This window comes from Parasteatoda tepidariorum, chromosome 9, assembly GCF_982258835.1.
Source record: "Parasteatoda tepidariorum strain Cologne lab strain chromosome 9, Ptep-v5.0, whole genome shotgun sequence".
Classification (NCBI taxonomy): domain Eukaryota; kingdom Metazoa; phylum Arthropoda; class Arachnida; order Araneae; family Theridiidae; genus Parasteatoda; species Parasteatoda tepidariorum.
The window spans coordinates 53,946,240-53,970,058 of record NC_141763.1 but is presented as its reverse complement, the minus strand read 5'-3'; the positions used below and the strand labels follow the sequence as shown (position 1 = coordinate 53,970,058).

At 29.3% G+C, this 23,819-nt stretch overlaps 1 protein-coding gene across 5 annotated transcripts in view; it reads left to right on the top strand.

Annotated features, from left to right (window-relative positions):
• Positions 1 to 16,944, top strand: part of LOC107444385 (FIGNL1-interacting regulator of recombination and mitosis) — a 32,077-nt gene extending 15,133 nt beyond the window's left edge. For all 5 annotated transcript variants that reach the window (XM_087151833.1, XM_087151834.1, XM_087151838.1 and 2 more), the window contains exons 12-22: positions 2,739 to 2,813; positions 4,504 to 4,566; positions 4,689 to 4,770; positions 8,025 to 8,112; positions 8,698 to 8,780; positions 8,856 to 8,982; positions 9,507 to 9,641; positions 12,364 to 12,483; positions 13,116 to 13,229; positions 14,652 to 14,843; positions 16,727 to 16,944. In XM_087151833.1, the coding sequence (XP_087007959.1) occupies positions 2,739 to 2,813; positions 4,504 to 4,566; positions 4,689 to 4,770; positions 8,025 to 8,112; positions 8,698 to 8,780; positions 8,856 to 8,982; positions 9,507 to 9,641; positions 12,364 to 12,483; positions 13,116 to 13,229; positions 14,652 to 14,843; positions 16,727 to 16,867 (1,220 nt within the window). In that variant the 3' untranslated portion in view covers positions 16,868 to 16,944. The remainder of the gene's footprint in view (positions 1 to 2,738; positions 2,814 to 4,503; positions 4,567 to 4,688; positions 4,771 to 8,024; positions 8,113 to 8,697; positions 8,781 to 8,855; positions 8,983 to 9,506; positions 9,642 to 12,363; positions 12,484 to 13,115; positions 13,230 to 14,651; positions 14,844 to 16,726) is intronic.
• The last annotated feature ends 6,875 nt before the right edge of the window (positions 16,945 to 23,819 follow it).

Here is a 23,819-nt window from a genome sequence, read left to right as displayed (position 1 = left end):
TTATTCCTTCTCTGAAAGAGAGAGGATACTGAAATCATTTCAGCCGTTTCTAAATGTGAATTGCCATTTCCTGCTTTTTATTGTGTTAACTGCTGGAATGTATGCTCTTAATGATAATATATTTGGGGTCATTCATTTTTAAAATCTTTAATAGTTAGCTCAATCTTTAATAGTTAGCTCAAAGAGGCTGTATCATGATAAACGGAAATGCATGCTTTACCTTCATTATGTCAATAGAGCTTGTATAGATGTGTCTTATAATCTGTGACTTTAAAATTTTCATTTTCATATGCGATGTGTAAGTTGTGAAAGACTTTAGTTCAGTAGATACTTTCTTTGGTACGAACCTTTCCTGCTTCTTACAAAAATAAATAAATAAAAGCGAAATGAAGAAAAATAATTCTCTTTGTTTTATAAAAAAATTCAAGGAAAGTATTAAGAAAACGAATTGGTTTAAAATTAAGCTTCTAACTAATATTAGTTTGCATTTAATAATGTAAAATATTACATAATATTTTAAAACAAAATTTGAAAATGAATTTATTCTGAATTTTAAAATGATATTTATTTTACCAATATAAGGTCCGAAAATAAGCTTAATAGAAATGTGGCACACTTTTTTTTATTATGTAATATATTTGTTCTAAAATTGATAAACATCTCTGCTTTTCTTCTTTAAATTTTCAGTGCCATTTCATTATTTTTTATATTTCAAAATATGTTCTCATGAAATATTAATGAATTGAAATATTATAGAATTTTAACATTAACTTATCAGAGCTGATCAATATAACATTGGGTATGACATGAAACATTTTGCATGAAATACATACCGTAACAGAAATTTGAAAGGTACCAAATGTGCAAAAACTTAGTTTGTAGCCTCTTTTATCTTCTTTTCTTTTATTTTAATTTTATTTTTTTATTTATTCATTATTTTTTTTATTGTGGTGTAGACATTTCTAGACAAATTGACCCTTAAAAGTAAGCTAAGAGTAGTAACAATTAACAAATTTATTTATTTTGAAAGAAAAAAGTAAAGGCACGATAATGAAAGCACATATTTTTGTATGAAAAACAGATAATGTAGTTAAATGAGTATGTTTTCTATACCAAATAGTTTTACAGCAAAATTCCATGTATGAAAAATTGATTACATAACTACCATTAAGCTTAATGAATTCTGTTCAACAAACTATATTTGAAAATTAATTTATCTAATGAAAATATTAATCTTACCTCTGTAAATGAAATTTTTATGTTTAAGAATATTTGCATTTAAATTTTGAATGAATGTGTGTGTGTGTGTAATAGATGTAACTCTAAAAAAATAAGAAAAAAACAAGTAAAATAAATATTCAAAAAAGTCTACAATTGGTCTCTTTTTTTCAAACGGATAAATAAAATAATCTTCAATAATGCAAAAGACTTATGACGTATATTGCTAGCAGTTCTAATAGCTTTGCTTTTTTGGCATTATGTAGAACAATAAACGAGTTTATGATTTTAAAGTAGTAAAACTTCTAACAATGCACTATTTATTAAAGAAAATTAAGAATTTCGTTAGCAGCAATTTAATTATAATCTTTCAGATGCAAGTACGTGTTTTTTTTAATGAGTAAAGTTTTTAAATAATTATTGCATGTTTGCTTGTCTTGTATTAGAGAAAATGTTACTATATTGTGACAAATTAGTTAAAAAATATTTATTTTAACTTTTTTAATTCTGTGTTTAACATGACAAATAAAGTATGCCAAAACATGTCTAAAGATGCCAAAATATTTGCCCATTACGATGCACACTACAATCCTATTATTGCTCCCTCCAAGATGCACACTGCAATCCTATTATTGCCTTCTCCCGGGCGGTGACATGCAAATTACATTAAAACATTTCCTATTCGTAACTGGTAAAAATAGTTTCCTCCTACTGACTAAGTTAGGGATGAATTTCTGTAAGAAAGAGCTGTAAGGAGAGGAGAATTTTTTCACCTGACTAACTGTAACTGAAAGGTCAATTATATGAAATGATTTATATATAGTTTTCAAACTATATATTTTAATAAATTATGGAAAAGTTTAGTCACAGATATGAAAATATATGAATATATAAAATATATAAAAATATATGAATATATAAAAATTATATGAAAAATATATGAAATATATGAATATATAAAAATTTAAATGCTGTATTTTAATAAGATTAATTTATACAGTTCATTTAAAATTTGTATTATCTACAAGAATAAAGTGATTTATATCTTTTTTCTGAAAATAATTGTATTTGCCATACTAGTTTAAAATTTTCATGAAAACACTTTTTTTTCTTCTCCAACTATGTTTTATTTTATCTCTCTTTTTTTCTTCTTTGTTTTCTTCAGTGGCAGGGCAGTTCTGGTTGGGCCTTGGCCTTCTCAATGATTTTGCTATTGTCCACTCTATATTTGATCATGGTCTTTTAATTAATCATTCTTAAAACGGCAAGATCCATAACCAATCAACCCATCTGAGGTTGGGTCGGCCCCTAGCTCTTGTTCCAGAAGGCCTGGCCAAGAGTAGTTTCTGTGTTGAGCGTTCGTTGTTCATTCTAATAACAGGACCAGCCCCATATAACTCTTTGGATTATGTATTTGATGACATTGAGTTCTTTGAAGGCAAGATAATGTTCTAAATTTGAATGTCTGTGTTTTATCTCTTTTTATTATCTAAATTTTAAATATTCATATCTTTTTACAGATATATCCCCTGATTTACAAGTACCTTTAATTTTACTGAAATTGACTGCTTTAGATTGTTTAAAAGTGTACCCAGGTATGTTTTTTATGTGTCTTACATAATGAAATATTTTTATTTTTTTTAACAACTCTTAAATGATTTTTTTTTTCAGAATAAATTAAACATTTTGCCAATAAATTTTGATAAGTTGAATTTCTCATATAAAAATTACTATAGGCCAGATTTTTCTGTTTTGAGATAGCTTCTTATTATATTTATCATTTTAGATTGTTTTCTCACTAACATTTTGTTTTATATTGTGTTATATTTTGTTAAAATGTCAATTATTAAAATTCTATCTGTCAATAAATCTCATAATTAAATTTTCATTATTTTTTTACTGCATTTATATACTGTTTCAATTTATTTGGTTTCTATATTTTCCCCTAAAGTAATGGTTATTATGCTTTCGTTGCAAGAACAGCAAATTAGCCCTTCTTCATTTCTGATTTATCCAGGTTTGTAAGTAAAACTGATCTATCTATACAAGACCCAAAATTAGTTACTCAATTTTTGGAATTTATTCATGATTTTTTTGTATTTAAATTTTTTTTCTTCTTTTGCATATATTTTTTTTATATTTAATAACTATTCATGTCCTATTATTTGCATTTATGTTTAATAAATTCAATTTATTTATTTTTTTAATTTTCCAATTAAAAATATGTGTGTAAAGATTTTACTACTTTTCAAATGACATGGGGTGATTGTATTCTGGGTGTACCCTGTAATTAAAGGTTTTTCGTATCATCCTTCCAAGTTTAAAAACTAGGAGCTGCGCGTGTGATTTTTCTGCGAATTGCACGGAATTCCGTGTCTCTTGAGGCCATTAATTCGCAGACTTCGACGAATGAAATCTTATAATCTCCAGAAATTTTTACCAAATTTGCAATCTAAAATTTAAATTGTGAAACTTTCTCTAAATCATACACCAATCAATCATTTTCATACATATAATTATTTCACCCATTAGATTTTATTAGATTTTTTATGGTTTGACGGATTTTTGCTGTTTTTAATATTTGAAACTACGCTGGAATGCGCCAATATCACGATTATATTCATGTGGTTTAAATAACAAAGTCATTTTTACTTGATTTAAAAGTTACACATTGTGAATCGTATTCACGTAATTTGAAAATCCTATATCGCGATTCGTATTTGAGCGTTTTTAAAATCCAATATTGCGACTCTTATTCACGCGTTTGTAATATCAAACATCGATTTTTGTATTTATATATGATTTAAAAGTCGTACATTGTGATTCATATTCACGCAATCTAAAAATCTTTTATCACAGTTTGTATTTATGTGATTTTAAAATCCTATATTGCGACTTGTATTTTTGCCTTCTTAAAATCCAATATTGTAACTCATATACGCACGATTTTAAAATCCAATATCGCGATTTTTATAAGAACTAGGTTTTTCTTAAATTAGTTACTATAACGGCATGATATTCTTCATAGGTAGGTAATTTAACTATAAATCTTAGTTCAAAAAATATATTAAACATGCATAGTATATATAAGTTGATATCTTGATATCGAGTTTTTGAACATAAAATTTTCAAGGCTTTTTACTTTGTGTCACAATCACCCCTGAGTGATAATAAAGCGATAACATGAGTAATTAGTACTTCAATAATTATCAATTTATTCTGAAAACAATGTTTTCTACCTTTTTATAATTAAATCATGTAATTTGGAATTACTTTTTTTTTTAGAACATTTTCAACTTTTTCAGAAGAATGTATTTCTTATTGAAGTATTTTCAACTCTTAAAGAGAGTAAGTATTATTTTTTTTACTATACAGTTGGTTATAAATTTACCTCTAATTACCTGGAAATTTAGACCAGGGAAACAAAAAATTATTGAACTATTGATATCAGAATTGTTTTTTTTTTATAGACACTCCTGATGATGACCTCAAACTTATATATTTAAAAATTCCATCCACTTTAATGACAGATTCCAGTAAAGAAACCCCAAAGTATGTCACAACTGTTTTCTATTTTTTGTTTACTTTAAATTTTTTATAAAAATGGTATTTTAATACATATATTGAGATTGGTCATAAGATAACTTCAATTTTAGTGTTTAGAATCTCATTATCATTTTCTATAAGCATATTATGCTCTACTAAATGTATTGTCATGGTTTTTAAATCATGTAAAAAATTACATAGAAGAAAATAAAATATTTAATATATCTCTGACGTTGCTGTCAATTTAAGTTTCAGTGAAGACTGTACAATCTGCTTAATTTTTCACCCCATTAGGCCCTGCTATTTCGTATCCTGTGGTCTATGTATGTTAAGTTTTTTTCTTATAAAGCTTTTCTGTTACAAATAAACCTGATATTGTTTTATTATTTAGTACATTTTTATTACCGGGTTCGTAAAAACTGCTTAATTTTTTTTATTTTAAAAAATATGGGACCTTAAAAGTACTTATTATTGGTACAAGGTTTTCAAAAGTCCATAGTTTTCAGTATCACTATAGTTGATAGAAACAATTTTTCAGTCTTAAAACAAAATATTCTTCTTTTATCACCTCGAATGAGACTGTGCATTGAGGGTAAAGCATTTTATAGAGACAAGAAGAAATATGTGTAAGGGCTACAGGCAAGGTGAAGAAAGCATGTTCTTCTTTCATTAATATATTCTTCCTTTTGCCTAGAATTATATTCTATAAGGAGAATGAAGCATTCTAAAAGAAAAGAATAGTGTGCGGACAAGGGGGATACTGCACGTTGAAGAGATCATGCTTTTTTTGGGGGTTCTAGGTTTTTTGGGGGAACAGTTCTAAGGTACCTAAGTAACAGGCCCACATTGACCTTAGAAATCGACAGAATGCAACAAATTCAGTTCTACTGGTAGTGCACATGCTTATAGAAACAAAGTAAAGCCCTAAGAAAAGAAATAACAGAAAACTTTTTTTTCACTTAAATCCCTATGGAAACTTTTTCTAAAAAACTTGAAGAATTAAATAAATGTGTACAATATTTCAATGTATAATAAGTAACTGTATATTTATAGAAAACAGTAACATTTTTAAAAATTCCTAATTGTACAGTAATAAATTTAGTTTGAAAAATCCCAGCCAACCTAGATTCTTTATCAGACTTTGGACGAAAACCTCATGTTATTTAAAAAATACTTTAAATTTTTCTTCCTGAGTAAAAATTAGTAATGCATGATTTGCTTTTAACAAGAAAATTAAATCTTTGGTAGCTACATGTATAACTTGTTTTGTTGTCATGTAACCAATTTTTTAAATTTACTTTTGAGGTTTTAGATGGTTGCATTATTATTTTTATTTCTTAAAGACAAATGGATTATGACATAAAAATTTTAATCTACTCAATTAAAAGACCTCAAAATTTTTATAGTCTTTTAGAATTAAATTCAAACTTAGATTTTATTATTATTTTATATTATTTATTATGTGTCGGCATTGGTTCTGTTATGAGTTCAAATATATAACAACATACTTATATGTTCTATAATAACGTATAAACTTAATTTTTTTATTATGTGTTAAAGTTCAGTAACATTTTCAAGCTACATAAATAATTTCATTTCATAAAACTGATAATTTTTCATAAATGAAGTGGGTGGATTTAATTATAATTTCAATCACTGTAATCAGTCTAGATATTTGAAAAAAATTCGAAATTAGTATCATACTAGGAGTTAAGCACTTGCAAGGGAAATTTTATTTTTAAGAACACTAATTATAATTTCATATGAATTAAACAATATTTGTAAAGTTTTAAGAGCCCCAATGTTTCACATTGAACAACAAATACTTCACTTTTCTATTATAATTAACTCCTTGCCTGTCCCTTGCTTCACTAAGCCGATTCATATTGCCCCTGACGTATATATATGCCTTTTCGAAGAGTGCAATGCGTTTTGCCATGCGCTGCTATCAGTAAAACTACTCCCACAGCTTTGGAGTGCAATTTAATGCCCTTGAGAGTGTTTTCGATGGATTAGGAGAGGGAGGGAAGGAAAAGTAAATCACAGCTGTTCAGTTATTAATTGGGCTTGAGTTGTATGCACTTTTTTACTTTTCTTTCCTTCCCGTTTTTGTCTCCATGCGTAGTAATATTTTTTATTTTATGTGCAAATATGTCTGAGAGTGAATTAGATGACTATTTTTCTTCGTCTTGGTAGTCAGAGACTTTGGAATATCGCATTACTTTTTTACATTTATTACAGCAAATTTTTAATTATTGTATTGTTATACTTTAATGTTTTTTTATTATTATTTGTTTATTTTTTGTAAAAGAAAAAAAATAGTTTTTAGATTGAAAAGCTTGCCTCTTCTTTTTCTCCTATGCATACCAAAACTACGTGCCCCTTCATCTTTGTAGTCAGGGACTTCGGAATATCGTGTTACTTTTTTACATTCATTACGGCAAATTTTTTATTTTAATACTGTTATACTTCAATGTTTTTTATTATTATTTGTTTATTTTTTGTAAAAGAAAAAAAAATAGTTTTTAGATTGAAAAGCTTGCCTTTTCTTTTTCTCCTATGCTCACCAAAACTGCGTGCCCCTGTGAAAACCGTTGGCACTGGAGGGGGTAATTTCGAAATTTACCTTAGCAGACAAGGCACATTAGTATGCTCTTGAACTATTTAGAAAGTTAATTTATCTTCAATTATTTTAAAGTCTTGCTCTAAAGAAAATTATTTTTCTAACCTATTAATCTAGTTCAGTAAATTGTTGTTTTTAATCAAATAAAAATAATCTAGCTCAATTGGAAAAAATCCAACTTGGAAGGAAGTTCTAATGGCCCCACCAGAGAAAACTCACTTCTGTTCTCAAAACTTGCCTGGTTCCATCTTGGCAAACCCTGGTAATGAATACAAATACATCAATACTTGTATTATAATAAAATTGTATTTTATCATTTTTATTTATTTATTTTTAAGAAAATAAATAATTGGCACCATCACTGGGGATATGTGTATACTTTATGATAACAATCATTCTATTTTTAAGATCTTTAATTCCTCCCAAAAAGTCCTTAATTTTTGCTTTGGTAAAAGATTGGGAACCCTGTATTGTGTAACATCTCTTAACAAAATAATTTAAATACATTAAAATATACATAAACATATTGTTTGAAAAAAAATACTAACATTTTATTTAGAAATTTTTAAATATAATGTTCATAAAAGAAAACTATACCTGGCACAATTTATTACTAATGCTGCATTTTCTTTTTCAGTTTAGTAACTTTATACGAACACTGTTATACCTGCTTAGCTGAATATACTAAACTGTTCTTAAATTGTTCAGATTCTTCCTTTTTGTTTGTAAGTATTTCTTTGTGATCATTTTGATTATTAACAACTTAACTTTTTTATTTTTTATGCTATATGATCATCTATGTACATATACTATCAAGATCGTTTATTAAAAGCCCTGATTTAAAATTTATTGAGAAATTTTTTAATAAATTATTAGTTTAACATTAAAAAGCCTATTCTTTCGAAAATACCTCGAATTTAGCTAGGAATTTTTTCTAACCGTCTTGAAAGTTATTTCTTTTTTGAAGCTGACAGAAAAAGTATTTGACTCATGATTCCTTTTATCCCTTACACTTCATTCCTTTTATCAATTTGTACAAACTTTTTATGCAGGTGAACAATGCATAGAAACAATGTATAAAAGTATAAAAAAAAAAATTTAATCAAGCTTATCCATTTTTTTTTTCACAATCAAACTGACTTGATTAAAGAATTTTAATGGATACTTTTTTATTTGGTTTCAAGTTTTGGCATTTAATTTTTACATAGAATTTATACTATAAATACTGCATTTAAAATATTTTCTGCAACTGTTATTTGAACAATATAAAATTAGTCATGCTAAAAAAGAAATTTCCATTAATTTTCCAGGACAAAAATTTATTATGCATCTTTTCTTCAAGCTCTGACATGGTTTCTCTGCTAATATCAGATGTATGGATGTATTATTTACGGTAAGACTTTTAATAAAATTCCCCAAAAATGCTCACAAAAACTTTTTATTCATAACTTTATATGTGTTTCTGCAGATCTCTTTCAATCAATGATGTATATAAACACTGCATCACTCTGGCAAAAATCCTAAAAGAGGAACAAAATTCAAGAATCGAGCAATTTTTTATACGGATATTAAAATTATTACCAGATGATTTAAAGGTTAGTTTAAGTTATTATAAACTAAAATAATTTATATTTTTAAATTATTTTTGTTTTTTTATTTTCAAATTACACTTAAAAAAATTTTTGAAATCCATATTCTTATTGATTTATTTTTAATTGCTTGTTTGGATCATCTAGAAATTCAGATTTATCTTCAGTTCTATTACCTATTGATAACCCTTAAATTCTGTCACTATGAAAAAACTGTCTAACTTTCCAAATTGATTTTTTTATATTATTATTTTGATGTTTGTCTACATGATTTTATGATTTGGCACTTTTTCAAAGAGGAATAGTGCACATTCATAAGATCTTCGCATGAATCATTTAAACATTTTTGTTTCAGAAGTTACATATTTATCCAAACGGAAGCCATTGAGTTAAGATTATATTAGTTCATAACTGCTAGACTTTTCTGAAAAAAATTACATAATTTGATATTGACCAATCATTGTTCAATTTTATACTGTTTATTAAAAATTTACATATTCTATCTTTATTATTCTCTGAATATTTTGCAGATTCGATTATTTGAAGAAAATGAAAATATGCACAGTTTGCTAGGTATCAGTAGAATTGTTTCCACTCTTAATCTAACACAGATGAAAAATTTATCTCCCGTGACTGATATTTGCTTTGAAAGAATAATTCCTGTTGTATGTATAAGTTACTTTTTCGTTATTTTTTTTATTAAAACTGCTGCTTTCTGTTTAATTTTATAGCAAATAATTATTTTAAATAAAACATGCATTTATATTAAGCCACTATCTTTACATTACTTCGTATCAGCTTTAATAATCAATGGGTTGTAATTTAAAAATGCTAATGGGCAGATTATGCTACAGTTTCAGTTTTCAAATTAAGTTATTAGAAAGTTTATATTGAGTCATTTTTAATGATGATCAGAACAATACTGGCACATGCTCACATATGCTACAGACCAGCCAACTCTCAGACTTTTGTGTTCAACCTCAGGACATCAAGCTTCTTAGTGAACCTGTGCCAGCTTGCAAACAACCCTCAAAACTTTCCTTCGTGTCAGCAATTTTGTAGTTAAAATGTAGTTTAGTTTATTGTTGATTCTTTTTTTTTTCTTTTTTTTTTTTGGATCTTTATCATGGAATGTCTAAACAACCAAAATAAATTGTAACACTAATTAATTAAAGTTAATTAAACTTATTCAAACTACTGCATTAATTACGCATATATCACACTTCACGCTAAATTGGCTAATTTAAATAATCTATCAATTATTTCTTTTTCAAGCGCAAGTTTTTTTAATATTAGTTTTTTAGTGTTTGTGAAAGTTTTAGGAAAATATGATAAAGTTGGATTTTTTTAAAATCTAGAAGCTCAGTTTTGTGTTTAAAAGTGCCAAGTTGTTTTAAAACTGAACAAAATGACAAAGAGTCAGTCGCGAGGAAAGTAGTTTAATACTTACAGTGCGATGTACAGTAATACCTGTATAGTTAAACTTGGCAGTATTAACCATTCCTGCCACAGATGTGACCTGTGAAAGAATATTTAAATTCATTAAAAAAATCCAAACCTGATTCTGTCCTTAGTCAATTCAAACTTTAGAGAATTTGTTGGATAGGCAAACTCGAAAGAGTTTCAGAAAAATTGTTATGCAACTTTTTATGAAAAATTTTAAATCAGTGACTCATTCTGTTTTTTTCTTCTCTTAAATAGAGAGAATGATTTATTCTCTAATTTTTAAGGGTAAAAAAGTAACTTTCATAAATTTAAAGAATATATTAATAAATTTTTTTCACAGCTCTGTTTTGCTTATTACGCTATGCAGTGTTCACAAAAAGTCTCAGGCTTTTCGAATTTCTGTGGTTGACAAGTCTGTCTCCTTTCTTAATTTAGATTGGGAGACAGATGGTAGTAGTAAACACCTGGACTCCAAGCCAACAGTCGAGTCTCAAATAAACCTTTCCTGCTCTGAAATTACTATGAGCATTACATTAAATTGACAAGTCTGTCTCCTTTCTTAATTTAGATTGGGAGACAGATGGTAGTAGTAAACACCTGGACTCCAAGCCAACAGTCGAGTCTCAAATAAACCTTTCCTGCTCTGAAATTACTATGAGCATTACATTAAATTGACAAGTCTGTCTCCTTTCTTAATTTAGATTGGGGGACAGATAGTAATAAGTATCAAATGAACCATTCCTGCTCTGAAATTACTACGAGCATTTCATTAAATTGACAAGTCTGTCTCCTTTCTTAATTTAGATTGGGGGACAGATGGTATTAAGTCTCAAATTAACCTTTCCTGCTGTGAAATTACTACGAGCATTACATTAAATTGACAAGTCTGTCTCCTTTCTTAATTTAGATTGAGGGACAGATGGTAGTAAGTCTCAAACAGGGCTGATTGTGGTCCGGAAAAAATCCGGATTTCCGGATTTTTTGCTAACTGTGATCCGGAAGTTTCCGGAGATCGAAGGTTCAGACGTTTCAAAAAATCATTGATCACAAAAGTTTTCGGAAATCGAATTTTCATAGGTGGAACTTTGAAACACAGTTTATTTTATTTGTAAGGGAGTGCCAGATACTTTATAAGCTTATATCCAAGATTAATATTAATTTTTTATCAGTAAATAATCATTATAATCAAAAACTCAAGAAAGACATTTGTAAATTTCAATTACTGCTCCAGGTTGACATAGGTTCTTGTAAATGGTATAGGAATGTTAAAAATTTTAAATATATTTTAAGTAAACTAAGAAATGTTGAGAAAAAGGAAAAAACCTTGTATAAACTTTTTTCTAATTTTTCGATTTAAGCTTTTTTTTTTTACTCAAGAAATTTTCCGGAATTTTGACTTGGGCTCACAATTACCCCTGCTCAAATGAACCTTTCCTGCTCTGAAATTACTACGAGCATTACATTAAATTGTCAAGTCTGTCTCCTTTCTTAATTTAGATTGGGTGACAGGTGGCAGTAGTAAACACCTGGACTCCACGTCAACAGTCAAGTCTCAAATGAACTTTTCCTGCTCTGAAATTACTACAAACATTACATTAAATTCTGAATTATTAAGACACAATCCAAGAAAATATAAGCTGACCAGAAAACCAGCCTATAGTTTGGGGAAGTGAACCCTGGCACGATATGCAAAGACTCTGACCAACAGATTGAGCAATTAATTCTGATGTGAAATTTTTACAGTTCTAATTTTTAAATTGTTTGAATTTTTTGAATTGCATCAATTTCAAAGACCCTTTATTTATGTGCAAAATTACACACACATTACAAAACGCAAATTTATTTACACAAACACATTTTCTGTCTGAATCCCCTAATTCACAGGCAGTTGCACCATAGGTCATTATATTAACTAGCATCTAAAGCTTGCATTTTTCTCAGATTCAGGGCCTAAATGATCCAGTTGGAAATGATTTGCAGAAAATGATTCAAAAGACTTGTTCCAGTCTAGACTTATGTACTTTGTATGTTGAAAGCCTATCTATAAATGAGTTGTTAAAGGTAATGTTGATATTTAATTTATGGATTAGTATTTTAGATTTACTTATTTTATGATAAATATACTTGTATTTTATTGCAAAGTGAATGTTGATTTAACACTCAACCCAAACACAGTAAAGCTTAAAGTTTTTATTTTATCTGAGTTCAAGTGTTCAATCATTTATTTGAGAAGTCTCTATAAAGGGTAAGAATTACTTTAAAGATTTAGTATTTTAAGTTGGCATTTTATTTTAAGGAAAATTTTGTGCTTTTTGTTTTTTTTTCTTTTTGTGTGAATAATAAGATAATGTAGAATTTTTTTTAATAAATTGACATGTATTGCATACTTTTATTTTAAATAAATTTCTAATTATGCTTTTATATGTATTTATAAATCCTTGAATCCGTGAATAATCAAAAACATTTTAGGTAACTTGTAGAATATTTATTCAATGTTGTAATTTCTGTTTGATTGTATAACAGTTAGAGGAATGTTAAAAGATATTTAAAAATGTTGAATGTCAATAATGCGTCACCTTTATAAAGTGTGAGCTGAGTTTTTCTATAAATTAGTCTTAATATATTTATATATATATATATATATATATATATATATATTGAAAAAGTTCATCTAATTGTAATTTTTTTTTCAGTTTATAGAATTTGCTTCTATTGTATTCAAGAGTGATATTTTTGAAATCAATCTAGCTGTTGTTTCATTCTTAAAAGCATTCTGTGGAAAAAATTTGTCAAGAAATAATAAAGAGGTAATAATGATCAAAATAAAGAGTTATAATTTTTGACAATATTTGATTTAGAATTATTCTTACACTCTTTTGCATCCAACTCATGACTATTTTCTTCGAAACTTAGTGATATTCCTGTTATTTAAATACTTATCTTATATTTTTTGCTTGAAAAACTTCACCATTTATGAGTTAATATTTTTAGTATTTAATCGTCAAATTTGTTTTGATCAAATGTGCTGTAATTGGTAGGAAAATTATGTTATATATTGTGTTTTATATATAATTTTCATTATTACTTATTTTTTAACAACACAATTTTTATCAAATTGTGTAAACAAATGCTTCTTTACATATATTTTTGCAGAAATTTTTTTTATTAAACTCTATATAATGGGCTGAAAGTATAAGGTTAAGAAATTGAAGCAATTGAAATTTTGCCCCTAATGTAATTTTATTTAATAATAATAGAAACAAATCAAACATTTAATAATCAGTTTAAAAAATATAATTTATTAGAATAACTCAACAGAATCTCATTCCAAATCTATCAGGGTTATGAAATGAACAATTTTACGACAACAAGACTTTACAATTGATTGTAGAACTAATAGTGATTAATAAAAATTTTAATGATATTTTTCATTACATCATTTTTAAATGTGTAGCTTATGTATATCTATATTTATTTTTAAATATCTAGGCATCTTTATTAAGTTTTTTACCCCATGTGTTATGAAAATTTTTTAATCCCTCTTATTTTATGGTCTATAGGTGCCAATCCGCTCTATTTTTAGTTATTCCTTAATTTTTGTTCTAAATCTCAAACTACTGAAAAGATACATAGCTATTTTTTACAAAATTCTCTGGAAAAAAATATGCATTTTAGTTGCATTTAAGTTGAAAAATATTTCATATAATAATAGTTAGCAAAACAAATTTTTATCATTTTTGTAAAATAAATAGTATTTACAAAATCATGGAGGTTAGGGTTTCATAATTTTGAGACTAACGGCATGGTCGTTGCAAAGTGCCTCTCGCCAGCTACTTTTATTTCTCAGGCAAATTGGTACCTTTCTGTCTGAAACAGGGTTTTTCAACCTGCTGCTTAGGTTGTTAATTTTAAAAATAAAGTGTGATTTAGTAAAATTGGTAGCATTATTTAGCAATTTTTATTTGAAAATAGTATTAATGAAAGAATGATTGCAGAAATGACATACCCATAATTCTTCATTGGTTAAATTGGAAGAAATATCCTTTCTCTGTCTGGAAAGAACCCATTAATTTGCATGTGATAACTTAAGTTCTGGTCTCGAAAATGCATATTATATTACACGAGAATTGGAGACATGTATTAAATTTCTAGGTACAATGTTTATAATTTTAGAATCATGATACAAAACTACCTTCTCTAAGAGTAATTCTTTTTAAATTCTGTTTTAGCTTGATTCATTGACATCAGCCATTGCACAGCTATTATCTGATGTGATGCAGAGCAAGAATTACATCATCAGATTTGAGGCTTTCAATTTATATTTCAGACTTGCTGAATCCACCCCTCACCCTGAAATTGTGAAGAAAACTGTGATGAAGTGTCCTGCTTTGGTTCCTTCAATAAAATCCTATGCAGAAATGGTAAATATATTTTGAAATTATTTTAAATTATTTGCAAAAATTATGTTTGTCATTAAACAAAACTATACCTTAGATTTAGTTACACTGCTAAGAATGAGTATATTTTATAGAGAAATGTAAATTTTTAACAAAATGAAAATGTGCAGTATAAACTTAATTTTTTTCCAAGTTTCATATATTTTGTAATTTTTAATTTTTGTAGTACATTTAAAGCATACTACAAAAAATAAAATATTTGCTTATACAAAATATGTAAGAAATAATAGCAAGGCAATAAGAAACAAAAACTTTAATCTTACAGTAGTCTCATTTAAACGTTATACAAGGTTTGTTTGTTTGTTTGTTTTTTCCTTCTTTTGTAAATGAGAACTTTATCACTGAGCAGTCAATACTATCCAATACATTTGATTTTAAATTTACTGACAAAATAAATTTCAATAATTTAACTAAAAACATGTGCTATATTTTGTTATTTGTATATCAATATAAATAAAATGTTATAAGAAAAACACTTTGAAGAAAATTAATTGATTTGAATAATTTCTTCAGTAAGAAAATTTCAACATTTATTTTAATAAATTTTAAAACAAAAGTAGCTTGACTTTTATTTTAAATAAAAAACTATATTATTTTGTTTTTAAATAAAAACGTAAATTAGTAATATATTTCTATTTATTGAATACAGTCTTTCGCTCTCTTCCAATATTTAACTACCACCTGTTTTAGCCCATATTGCTGACACTAACAATCAGTGGCGTACGCAAGGGAGGGGTTTAGGTGTTTGAACACCCCCCTTGAGCTCAGGCAAAATGGCAAAAATAAAAATTTTAGTAGAAATTATGCGGGTATTATTTTTTAAGACTATATATTTTCATTTGCCTTATGCCTACCTTTTTTCTCATGGTATTTCTCAGAATACTGAAAAAAACATTTACTATAATAGGGTTGTACTTTTGAAACCAAATTCAAGTAATACTGTTATGGACTGGTTCCTTTCTGTTCTGCCAGTCGCGATAGTTTTCGAGACTGGCTGTTATTCGCGAGGTCTTTACGCGATGATTCTGGAATCTTGACATTCTGTCATCTTTGAGACAATTTTAAAATTTTGGAGATGCGGTGAAAAATTATATAAAAGGGGGAACGGTGTACAATGTAAATTTTCTGTTGTACAGAAATGTGATACTTCCGTTGAAGAAAACGTTTCTAGCATAACAAAATCTGATGAAAGTGGCCCTCAAAGTGTTACTTCCCACCCATATGACATTGGACTTTTTTCAGAAGATAATACATGCGAGAAGATATTACATTATGTTCTTAAACTTAAAAAATCAAATCAAAATTTAACTAAACAATGTTGTCTAAATAAAAAGTCAAAACTGTCTAGCTGTCTAAATTAGGGAAATAAAAGTGCTTTATTACATACTCGAATTTCTTTTAGTAGCTTCAGAAAATTATGAACACCCCCATTGAAAAAATTCTGCGTACGCCACTGCTAACAATGCAGCTGTAGAAAAATTAGAAATCACAATTACGTTTTCTTCTTTATCACTCACATGGGGATAAATAAGGTTTCAATACAAGTTTTTAAATGAAGGCTTTATCTGGTATACTTATTTAAAATTGTTTACAACCAGTGTTTGGTGAATTTATATATAAGTTTAGATACTCAGCAGTACACTTATTGTAATGCTTATTATTATACATATAACTCTTGCAGCATATGCCACAAAAAATAAATTAAGTATTAAAAACTTTCTAAAAAATAGGAAATAGCTTTGCTTGCCTAGATTAGGGTAATGAGGGTTTGACTCTGTTAGTTTCTTGAAAGTTTACATTTATAGCTTTTACTAATTTTTCAACCAACCTTCAAATATCCCTTTCAGATTCCCACGAATGGATTTATAAAACAAGAAATCAGATATGAGATGTACCAAAAACAATTGGCTGAATATCAAGTAAATAATGCATTCAGAGAACATTTTTCTGATGAAAGCAAGAAAATATTGTATGATTTGTTTACATAATGCCATCTGATGATTATGTTAAATTATTAATTTATCAAAAGTTTGTTTATGTGTAATAATAAATGTTTCCATCTTGATATTGGATTTATTACATTGTGTCTGTTTTATTGTCTTTTAAGAGACTAATAGCTAATTTAATTTAAGAGAGACATTTTTGATAGTACGTTTAATGATTGAGGCATTGAGTATTAAATAAATAATTTATATTCAAAAAATTGTATTTGTGAAAGTCTATTTTATAAATAACATGCTGCATTTTAGTTTTAAACTTTGAAGTTTTTTGGTATTAAAAAATTTAGTGGCTGAAGGTTTTATGTACCGTTTTAATAAGTTTACATAAATGAGCTTTAAAGTTTATACCTTGACAACAGAAAATAAAGAATTTTAAAAGACTTTTTATTCCTTATCCTCCTTGTCCATAAGGTTCAAATTGGTAAAAACTATTAATCCTTAACACTCCTTTAAGTTGTTTGAGTCCTAGCATTCGCATTTTAATTTGATGTCGAATGACAAATTTTGTTCACTGTTTGTTGCCAATTACACTTAAAACTGTTGAACCACTCAAATATTGTTACTCAGTATTTCCAGTCACAGAAATCTGCAAATTTTAAAGACTTGATACAAAATAAACAAATTTTGAATTATTAAATAAAATTGTCGAGAAATTTAAATTTTTTCCCCTAAAAAATTATTTTTAGAACTTTTTTTCACTAAGCCTTTCAAGTATTCCAAACTCCTATTCTTTATTACTTACAGTGAAATTTTCACTAAGCCTTTCAATTATTCCAAACTCCTATTCTTTACTACTTACAGTGAAAAAGTTCTACCATCTTATAACTGTCTAACATAATTTAACCTCTATTTCACTTTATTTTATCAGGGAAATAAAAAAAAAAATGTGAAGTTTCTTTTTTGTGAGATAAGGATCTTACGTATGTGCAAATTTTTCTACAAATCCTTCAAGCTTTAAATCTTTTCAATATAAGGTTCTCATTCTGCATTTTAAAGGAGTTACACTCTGAATTGAATACATTGAACAAAATGCAGATTCATATAGGTGAAAATATGGGCATAATCGTGTGTAGCTCCTGCTCGTAATATGTTTTATTGTTCAATTCAGAGCATTTCTGTGCTGTTGACCTAATTTTTTTTCTCCCAATGTTTAAAAAAAAAGGAGGGGTTTCAGTGATGGAAAGAAACTTTTACTTATTTTATGACTCCAATCATTTTTCTGCAGAACTTTCTTCTCTGCGTGAAAAGATAATTGCGTTTTAAATTTTTTATCTATTTTTATACTGATTTTTTAGTCGTTCTGGCAATTCTGTTTTTTCCCAATCCAATCTCAATCAATGGCTATTTCAAATAAATATATATGTTTCAGGTAACTTCTATTTATTTTATTCAGGTGACTATATTATTGGTTTCCATAGTTCACATTGAGATTTTCTACAACAGGAATGTTAGGATCAGGAATAAAATAAATAGTCATTAAAGTAGGAAAAAGCTGCTCTTGATGTGTCTTGCTTAAAGTATAGGAATTCTAACTGCAATTTTTCTTTAAGCTATTTAAAAGGGAAAATTTAAAAATCTTGATTTATGAAAAACATGATGCCATTAAGACTAGGAAATTTTTAGGATAAGTTTTGCTTCCAGAAAATGATTAACTCTGAAAATAATCTTTTAAATAGAATACTGAATATTTATGGCTCTTAGTTTCTAGGCCTTAAATTTAATAAAGGAAAACTAATTTAAGCTATTATTTGATATAGAAAGACTACGAGGCATTCTATAGTACACCATGCACATACAGAAGATAGAATTCTTGGTCCAATTTTCTATGCCACTCCCAAGTTTCAAACGTTAATGCAAAGATCTAAATATGAAGAAAAAAACTTCATCCATGAAAGTATTCAGCTATGTGGATCTGTCTATTTATTTATCCATTTCCCTTATTATCTCCCTTGAGAAGAATGAAATCTCTGTGTGATATTATAATGTGTGCGGAGTAGGTGGCACTTTGTATCTCGAAGGTTTTCGTTTATGTTGGTGAGCTTTTAAATAGGTGTAATTCTAAAATTATTCTGTCATGCAAGAGGAAAAATTCAATTTTAAAACCTGAAAGTTTGTTACCTATTAAAAATATGACGTTAGTAGGACACAGCATGCATGTTAAATTTTAAATTCTTATTGGTACATTGTGGAAATGTAGGAATAGAGTCACTTTAGGCACTGATCTCCAGAATAAAAACAGGTGTTTCTACCACTAAGGGAGCCTGAAAGGGAGGTCGCTGAAACATCGCAAAGATTTTCACTACTAGGCAAATTTTGCATATTTACAAAATTTTATTTTCCCTCTTTTTAACTTTTTTTAAAAAGCAATGATAAGCCATGATGACTCAGGGGATAGCTTTCGCCTTCAAATGAGTTAAACCGGGTCCGAATCACCGACCACAGTGCTGACGTAAAATATCCTCAGTGGTCGATGGATCAGTGGCGTACGCAAGGGAGGGGTTTAAACACCTCCCTTGAGCTCAGACAAAACGGCAAAAAGAAGTTTTTTATAGTAGAAATTATGCGAGCTATTATTTTTTAAGACTATATACTTTTTTTAATCTCACGGTATTTCTCAGAATACTGAAAAAACATTTACTATAATAGGGTTGTACTTTTGAAACCAAATTCACGTGATACTGTTACGGACTGGTTCCTTTCTGTCCTGCCAGTATAGTTTTCGAGACTGGCTGTCATTCGCGAGATCTTGACACGATGATTCTGGAATCCTAGACGTTCTGTCGTCTTTGAGACAATTCGAGATTTTGGAGATGTGGTGAAAAATTATATAAAAGGGGAACGGGGTACAGTGAAGTTAGCCGCTTGTCTTTCGGAGCTTGTCGCTAAATCTGTTTTGTTTTGTCTTAACAAAAAGTTCATTCAATCGCCGAACCCGTCGTCGCCACTATTTCGACTAGTGAAGAAATCAGTAACAATACCATTGGAGATACTGTTCTCGTTGAAGTTATTCATTCCAGCTCGAAACTTTGAGATCGTAGCATAGCGGATATTTCTGTGCCAATATATATATATATATATATATATATATATATATATATATATATATATATATATATATATATATATATATATATATATATATATATATATATATATATATATATATATATATATATATATATATATATATATATATTTGCTGTTCTTGGATCTTTAGGATGTCAAAACGCAAGAATTTAACAATTTTTAATTATTTTGAGAAAAAATCACGACCTGAAATTAGTGAGGTGACAGCATCTAGTACCAATGTAAGTTTTTCAGTTGTTCAGAAATGTGATACTTCCGTTGAAGAAAACGTTTCTAGCATAACAAAATCTGATGAATGTGAAAGTGGCCCACAAAGTGTTACTTTTCACCAGGGCTCGAAAGAATTCAGGAATTTTACCCGTCCCCGCATGGGTGAAAGCCCTTATATAGCAAGACGGAAAAGAGAAAAACCTGGTACGTAAAACATTTCATTCCAGCATTTTTTTCGAAAAAAATGAAATATCTGTAACTATCAAGATTTCTTTTATAATTCTGGCATATATATAAAACTGCTTCTTTTCCAAGATAAAGTAGATATTGTTGAAAAATTTAAAAAAAGGATAAGTAAACTCCTTCTCAAAACTAGCTATAACTGAAATGGTTTTACTACCAGCCTTTCCTCTTTTCCGTCTCGCTTTCACCCCTGCGTCCCCGAGGACGGCTTGTCCAACAATGTACCCGTCCTCCTTTGAAACTAACCCGTAGCTTCTAAATATATGAAAATATAATTTTCTCTTATTTATTACAAACATTTACATAAATTGCACAATGAATTAGTAGTTACTAGGATTACAAATACTAGGATTACATTATACAGTAATAAAAGAAATAATACTAATTGTAACTTAGTATTTGTTTTATAAAATAATTTATTTCTTTTATGAAATAATTTAAATGACATAGGTCAAGTGATCTGGAATGTCAATTTATCCGAGGGTATTGCGCTTTTTAAATGAATCAAATATGAAGTTTGCCAGTTCAACAATCAAGTCAATGATTTACAGAGATTTCTGCACAGAAATCTGAAATCTAATTGCGTTTAACGCTTCTTGTTTAAGACCCGTACGAATTGTGATTTTTTGTAAGTTCGTTGCTGAAAAGCCCCTTTCAACCGCTGCAGTACTCCTAGACAGAGAAAACATCAATTTCACCGTGCGCAGTATGTTGCTGTATGCTGTATCTCTAGATCAGAGGGTCATTTCAGAAGTGAGGCGCTAGACTCGTGTAAGATAACAAAAATTGAAAATGTATCACGAACATTAACGGGAAAATGGAACTTCCGCGCGGACGTCGGATTCAAGAAATTCATTGTCCGCTGGGAATTTTTGACCGCCGAGGACGGGCGGTTTTTCGAGCCCTGCTTTTCACCCATATGACACTGGACTTTTTTCAGAAGATATTACATTATGTTCTTAAACTTAAAATATCAAATCAAAATTTAACTAAACAATGTTGTCTAAATAAAAAGTCAAAATTGTCTAGCTATCTAAATTAGGGAAATAATAGTGCTTTATTACAGATTCGAATTTCTTTTAGTAGTTTCAGAAAAATATGAACACCCCCCTTGGAAAAATTCTGCGTACGCCACTGCGATGGATCATGGGTTAGAGTCCCCCTGCAGCCAGCCTAACCGTGTGAGGTTTTCCTTGTCTTCCTCTCCTTGTAACGCAAATGCGGATTAGTTCCATCGAAAAGTTCTTCACAGAGGCAAATTTCTCCCAATACTTGATCCGGGAATTCCCTTGTCTTCTAGATTGGGGTAAAATTGCAAGGTTACAGGTCCCGCAGTGGGCTGATCGTTAAGACACGGTTGCCAGCAGATCACCGAAGTCAAGCATTACTGGCTGCGATCAGTGTGCGGGTGGGTGACCACTTGGATCAGTCTTCGAAGGGACCGAGGGTGTGCGGTATTGGTCCTCGTTAGACTGTTCTACCGTAAAGTGCTCGACTTCGCGTGCAGGTCGTCGAGCTACTGAAGCGGGGGTGCCATCCCCTCCACAGAGGATCAAAATTGTGATGGCGTGTCTTCGGATCATCCTCAGGGATGTTTCCCAGACAGTCGCCAATAGCTCATTGTGCAGCTCTAGTGCTACGTAAATGAACTACAGCAACAATAACAAGGTTACGGAGTCGTAAACCAAAATTAGATCGGCTGTTCAACGACGGTTATAAAATAAAATAAAAAGCAATGATAAAAATTCTCTAAAAAGGAAGCCATTCCACAGTTCTGATTCTTCTCAACAAATCTTATCCCTCCCTTGACGTTAAAACGCCTATTTTTCAGCATGAGTTAATTGAGAGCATCAATTAACTCATCTTCAAGACCCCCTTGCACATTTGTTTTATGAAAAAGAAGAATTCCAAAAGTGCGTATCAATGACTAGGTAAATACAGTTTGGTTAGTATTAACGGCGGATGTTGCTTGAAGTTGAAGAAGTTGACCTTGCAGAAGTATTTTATCTCTTTTCTTTATATTAAAAAAATACTATCGCCGTCACCATCACTTCAGAAATTTTTCGCCGAGCATGCTTCTCACTGTGCGTCGCCAATAGCCCATTGTGCAGCTCTAGTGCGACGTAAATTAACAACAACAGCTTCTCACTGTGATAATTATTAAACTATTAGATAAAGCAATTTGTAACATTTTGCACATTTCTAGCTTAATGAACATCTAAATCGAAAACTTCTTTTTTCCACTGCTGTTTACATTGATTTGCAGGACGGATGAAGCCTGTTGTGGTATGCAGATGATAATAGCCTTTCAGCGCATTCACGCAAAGCAGGCTGTGGTAGCGATACGTACAATGTGTATAAAAGAAGAGGTTTGACTGTAAGTTTCTCATACAGAAATTGAATTTGAGCGTGGTTCATGGGTAAAAAAGTTTTTATTATACCTCGTGTAAGAAGTAGAAATGCCTACCAGCACGTGTTTGATCAAGATTGAATTGTGGCCTGCCGAGATAGCGGTTTAACATACCGAAGTATTGCTTCTCGCGTTGGTCCATAACAGTTAGCAGAATATGGAATCGATGGGTTCTTGACGGACATATGAAACGCCGTGCTGGATCTCAGCGGCCCCCGTCACAAAGAGTCGAGAAGACAGACATGTTATCCACATGGCCTTAAGGGATCGTACAGCTACGTCACAAACCCTGAGTAAACAAATGGGGTCATCTGCAAGACAACAAGTGTCTGCACGAACAGTTCTACAGCAATGGATTGCAACAGCCATTGGGTTGCAACAGCATGGATTGTCAGCACGGCGATCGTGGCTTTGGTCACTTTTGACGCTGCATCACAGGCAGGAGCTCTTCCAATGGTGTGATCAATCACGAACCTGAACGCAGGAATGGCATGACGTCGTCTTTTGAGACAAATCCAGGTTCTATATACAGTATCTATTACATACAATGTATACAGTATGTAATAGATACTATGTATACAGTATCTGTATACAATCTATTTCCTTATAAGGAAATAGATTTTCTATAATCAACAGGAAATAATTATTATTGTAAAGATTTATTGAACTTTTAACATTTTCATTCGTTTATTATTCGAAAATTAAATTATGAGATATTTAATAAAGAAAACGTGGCGAAGATTGAATCTAAATTTATTAAAATCTTCAAAACACATATATTTGCCATTTGTAAAATTGCAGAATATGTAAGGATTCTAATATAACTTAGAAAAAGAGGAGAGGAAACGAAAGTGGAAAGAGTCTCAACATGGAACCGGTCTATACAGTAAGAACGCAGCAGTAAATGTTCTTAACGATTACGTTTATGTTGCCACAGTGAAAGAAGTTTTCAAATGAACTGAAGTTAATGTTGTTCAGAAAAAATAAAGT